Below are 4,674 nucleotides of genomic sequence, written 5' to 3' on the forward strand. Positions count from 1 at the left end.
CCTTGTTACCAATTCCGGTTCCGGCTTCGGTTCGATTCGGTTCCGGTTCCGACGGTTCTAATGTTCATCCATACCTAAAACATTCGAACCTAAAACATTCGAACGGAAGCGTTTATATATAGTGCTTAGATGGTTAATTTTGGATTCGTCATGTATTATCGGGGCACCAATTGGATTTAGTAGCCCAACAGTTATTTGGGCCTATGGTCCAAAATTTATGCTTATCGGGTTGGTTCCTTCTTACGGTTGCTCCGGCCCCAATACTACCTTCCTATCTCTCTGCACATCGTCTCTCGTAGGTCCCCTCAATGAAAACACCATTTTCTATCTGCAATCGCAACTTCTTCACACTCTCTGTACGTTTTATCTTCCTCCTCTATCATCTTTCTTTGCGACTTGTTTAGGCATGTATTGTAAAAGAAGGCAACGGGGTGTACTTATTTGTGCCACGTCAGAGCCACTTTAGCCCCTTTCTCCGTTATTCACTCTATCTTTCAAACATGTTATACCATCTTTCAACTTTCAATCGAGCAATAAACAATCGAGGGGAAACCGCTTCGGGCTGCCACGACGACCACGGGCTGGGTCTTCAAATCGCGGGCAGCATGGGCAACGGGAGGAGTACACCACATGACCACATAAGCTCTCGAATTCTCTTTCTCTTTGATGTAGTCCCGTTTGTTCGTTGGCTTTTGTATTTTAAATGTAAAAGGGAACCCCGAAGTCCGATTCTTTCCAGTCGGCGTTTTCACCCATCCGATTCCAATAGGGGTTTAGTTTATAACCTTTTGGCGTTTACCCCCTTACGCTTGTTGTCTTAGGATCCAATTCGGGTCAAAACTGGGTTTTTACCTATGGGTCGTTCCTGCAAATCTATCAAATTACATCTCAGAACTGGGTAAGTCGGTATTTGGGGTTCTCATCGCTTGATGATTGTTCCTTTATGTTAATTTCTAATTTTGATTTTGTACAGTTAATCCGTGCATATAATAGTTGCTGGTTTGAATTTAAATTATGTCTTATAAGAAGTTCATGGTTTATTTTTTTTAATGTATGCTGCAATTCATTCCTCTTATTTGGAAGAGGTTATAGTTTACATGCTTTCTTATGTAATGTGCAATATGATTTAGTATCAAACATTTCTAAGCCTGTCATATCAAAATTCTTTTATTTATTTGGATGCAGATTCAATGGAGATTTCTGATGAGGCAGTACTAGTTGATTGCAGTAGATTGAAATCAGCAGTCTGGAAAGACTTTGACCTGCTCAAAAGAGGTGATGTATGTATTGCTGTTTGTAAGAAGAAACTCAGTGGTTCAAGAACCAGTGGAACAACACACATTTAAGAAATCACTCAATCAGATGTAGAAGAAGATCAAATCATGATGTATCTCAAATGCTAACTTCAAAAAGGAAACATGTTGGGTTCAAAATATTTGTTAGAAAAGTTCAACCCTTGTATGAACTTGCAAGACTTGATGGTGTCGTGGCTGACTGTAAAGAAATTTACCTCAAAGAGAAACAAAAAGTTACTGAAATGTTGGATGCCCTTCCAGGTAAAATTAGTTTGAGTGTCAGACACATGGGCTGCAAAAGGTGATGCTCAGTACTTACTTATGTTTGACCACACATTCGGTTGATGAAACTTGGGCATTAAAGAAAAAGATTATTATATTATAAGTTTTATAAAAATCCACCCTTTTTAAACAGAAGACACGGTTTCTGAACTTATCATGAGTAGATTAATGGAGTGGGTCATTGACCAGAAATTGGTCTCATTGACTTGCAACAGTTGTCCAGTTCATGACAACATTGTATGCAAAATTAGAGACCGTTTATGACAAAACAGGCTTCTTTTATGTAACGGTCAGTACAGTTATTTGAAGTAAGATGTGCTTCTAACCTAATAAAAGCCATGGTTGATAATTCTCTTACTCTTGAAGCTTTAACTCCAACAATCTCCAAAATCCGTCAAGGCTGATATCAAGTGCATTACTCTTGAAGCTCACAAGCCGTTAGTAAAAAGTTCAATGAAATGGTTCAAGAAGTTGGACAGGATTATAAGATGACTTTAGAACTTGACTTGAACTTTGCTGTATTGGACATATGTCTTCAGCTGAATCAGTACCATATTTGCCAAATTCACTTGATATTGAAACACTCTCCAGTATCTCAGATATGAAAGACTAAAAGCAACAAGTTATGAAATTCTCCAAAACAGAGTGCTTTGCCCTTTCTTTTTTCTTAAATCTAACATCACGAATATGAGTTACACTCACACTCGGTGAGCCCATTTTGATTTTATGATTCAAATTTTATTGGCAATTTTCATGTTTTTGGACTTCCATGACAATATAAAACTACTGTGGCCGTGGTTTCATCCTCTCCTGTGTAACTTTAGATTCCATTTCAATTACTCCTATTTAATATGCCTTTTTTTAACCATGTAATGTAGTTCCTCTATCTTTATATATAAAGAGGTCAGTATAAGATTCTGAGTAGGCAAAAGATAGACTAGCTTGTTTATTGTTTTTGCAAGAGAAAGCACATGTTCTCAGTATCTTCCTTTATGTAAAATATAATAAATAAATACCCAAAAGCTGATTGTAAAATAAAAGTTAAAACTACAGTTACAGTGAAGTGAACAAAACCTAGTTATGAGATCTGGGAGAAATTTTTATAGGCATCCCTTTAGAAGGGAAGGGGAGGGGGTCCATTACTATTGGCTCTTGAGGGTATATCAGTGACCAATTATATTGTGTTACAACATAATGAACAAACACAAGAATATTCAACTTTGCCAGCTGGTACCCCGCACACAGCCTGGGCCCACCACCAAACGGTATAAACGAATAAGCTTGAACCGGATCCGCAAATCTACTCGGGTCGAACCGCATCGGATCCGGGAAATACTCTTCATCATAATGGGTCCCATATGCCGTCCAAAGCACCTGTTACACAACAACATTTCACTTTAGATTAGTCATTAGAGTCAATGAATTTACACATTTCACCCATCTACTTTCTATTTGTTTGCACCTTCCATCCTCTAGGAATCGTGAACCCTTCAAATTCGATATCAGTTGTTGCTTTTCTAAAGGACCCGAAAATGGGAGGGAATAATCGCATGGTCTCGCGAGCTACTTGCCATGTGTACTCCATTTTCTTCACATCTTCAACGCTCAAGCTTTCACCTGGTTTTTTCGTTCTAGCAATCTCTTCATGCTCTAGGAATTAAGATAAAACGTCGAGTAAGGAGCTTTTTTTTTTTTTTTTAATTAAAAAAAAAAGGTTTAATGGATCAAACAATTAATCTGAATAAACTATACATGACTTCATTATCCATTCAGTCACTATAATGACTTCATAGTCTCATACATGACTTAATGGGAACAAAAGAAAGAAACGACAGTTTATAGGACATTGATTAGATATTATTAAAATGTACCTTCCATGAGACGAAAATGGCAATTGGGATGATTATTAAGCATCTTGAATGTCATGGAAATAGCATAAGAAGTTGTATCATGAGCTGCAAACACCAACAAAACGACATTATCAACCGCCTCCGCTTCTGTAATCTCACCTCTGATCAAAGCCGCCACCAACATCGAAAGTAGCATGCCTTTTTCTTCTTCTTGACCACCTTCCATGGCTTCCCTCTTCCTTCTCACCTCATCAACCAACACCTTCTCTATCTCCCCTCTCGCCTTCTTAGCTCTCCAGAATTTTGTCCCCGGAAAGTTCACCGGAGCAGCCAAAACACCTTCTAGAACCTTCTCAAACACCGGAAACATCAATTCTGGTTCAATCCGTATTCCGAATAAACATTTAAGAACAATAGTGAAAGTAACCATTTTCGTTGACCGATGTAGGCTGATTTCGTCCTGGTGATTCCAGTTCTTCTGTAAATGTTTCTGAATGGAATCACACATTCTGGGCACGATTTCTTGAAGCCCGGATGGGGTAAGTGTGGAAGCAATAATTCCGCGAAGGCATCGATGCGATTCCCCTTGTTTCTCCATGATCGAATTCCTTCCCATTAATTCAACAGAAGAAGTTGGCCATGAACTTATCACCAATTTGAACTCATTCGACATGAAAAACTTGTTAGCTGAAGCTCCATTTACCACCACAGTTGGTGATCCCATGAGTCTTGTTTTGAACACTTTGCCATGTTTTCTGATTCTGGGTTGGAAAAAGTCATTGAACAGTTGATTCCTGCGTTGAGCTCTGTAAAATCCGATTGTTTCACCGATCCAAGGGAGACCCATTTGGCCGGAGGGTAGTTTGGACTTTTTTGGTTGGTTGTAGGTTTTGTAAAGGATGATGATGATGATGATGATTGGAGGTAAGAGAGAGAAGATGAAGGTAGCCATTGATGTTGATGTTGTTTCATGTTTGGTTTATAAGATGTCGAGTTTATATAGAGATTGGAAACATGAAATTGGGTATCGAGTCAACTAATTGTTTATATATAAAAGTAGCTGTGTTTTTGGGGGTGGCAGATTAAATCTGAAGTCGGGCCGACTAAAAAGATTCATGTTATAAGCGGCATGTGCACCTTGCCTTTGGGAAAATACACTCTTTGAGTCTTTTCTATTTCAATTCCTTTAATGTGTTTTTTTTATTTTATTTTTATAATTTATAGTCAAACATGCTCAATAACTTATG

General features: G+C 38.2%; 1 protein-coding gene and 1 long non-coding RNA gene across 2 annotated transcripts; one reads left to right on the top strand and one right to left on the bottom strand.

The window, feature by feature from the left end:
- The first annotated feature begins 293 nt into the window (after positions 1–293).
- LOC145116593 (uncharacterized) lies at positions 294–2,383 on the top strand. Its single transcript, XR_013712200.1, has 2 exons — positions 294–898; positions 1,186–2,383. It is a non-coding gene; the product is annotated as an uncharacterized LOC145116593 (long non-coding RNA).
- Positions 2,384–2,539: 156 nt separating this feature from the next.
- Positions 2,540–4,383, bottom strand: LOC145116592 (taxadiene 5-alpha hydroxylase-like). The gene is made up of 3 exons (XM_079052927.1): positions 3,449–4,383; positions 3,040–3,227; positions 2,540–2,951 (listed from the first exon to the last, which is right to left on the bottom strand). Exons 1-3 carry the CDS (start codon positions 4,377–4,379, stop codon positions 2,652–2,654), a joined length of 1,419 nt encoding a protein of 472 aa, XP_078909053.1. The 5' UTR covers positions 4,380–4,383; the 3' UTR covers positions 2,540–2,651.
- Between the last annotated feature and the right edge of the window lie 291 nt (positions 4,384–4,674).

Source organism: Lactuca virosa, chromosome 5 (assembly GCF_052849685.1).
Source record: "Lactuca virosa cultivar CGN04683 chromosome 5, Lactuca_virosa_CGN04683_v6, whole genome shotgun sequence".
Lineage (NCBI taxonomy): Eukaryota > Viridiplantae > Streptophyta > Magnoliopsida > Asterales > Asteraceae > Lactuca > Lactuca virosa.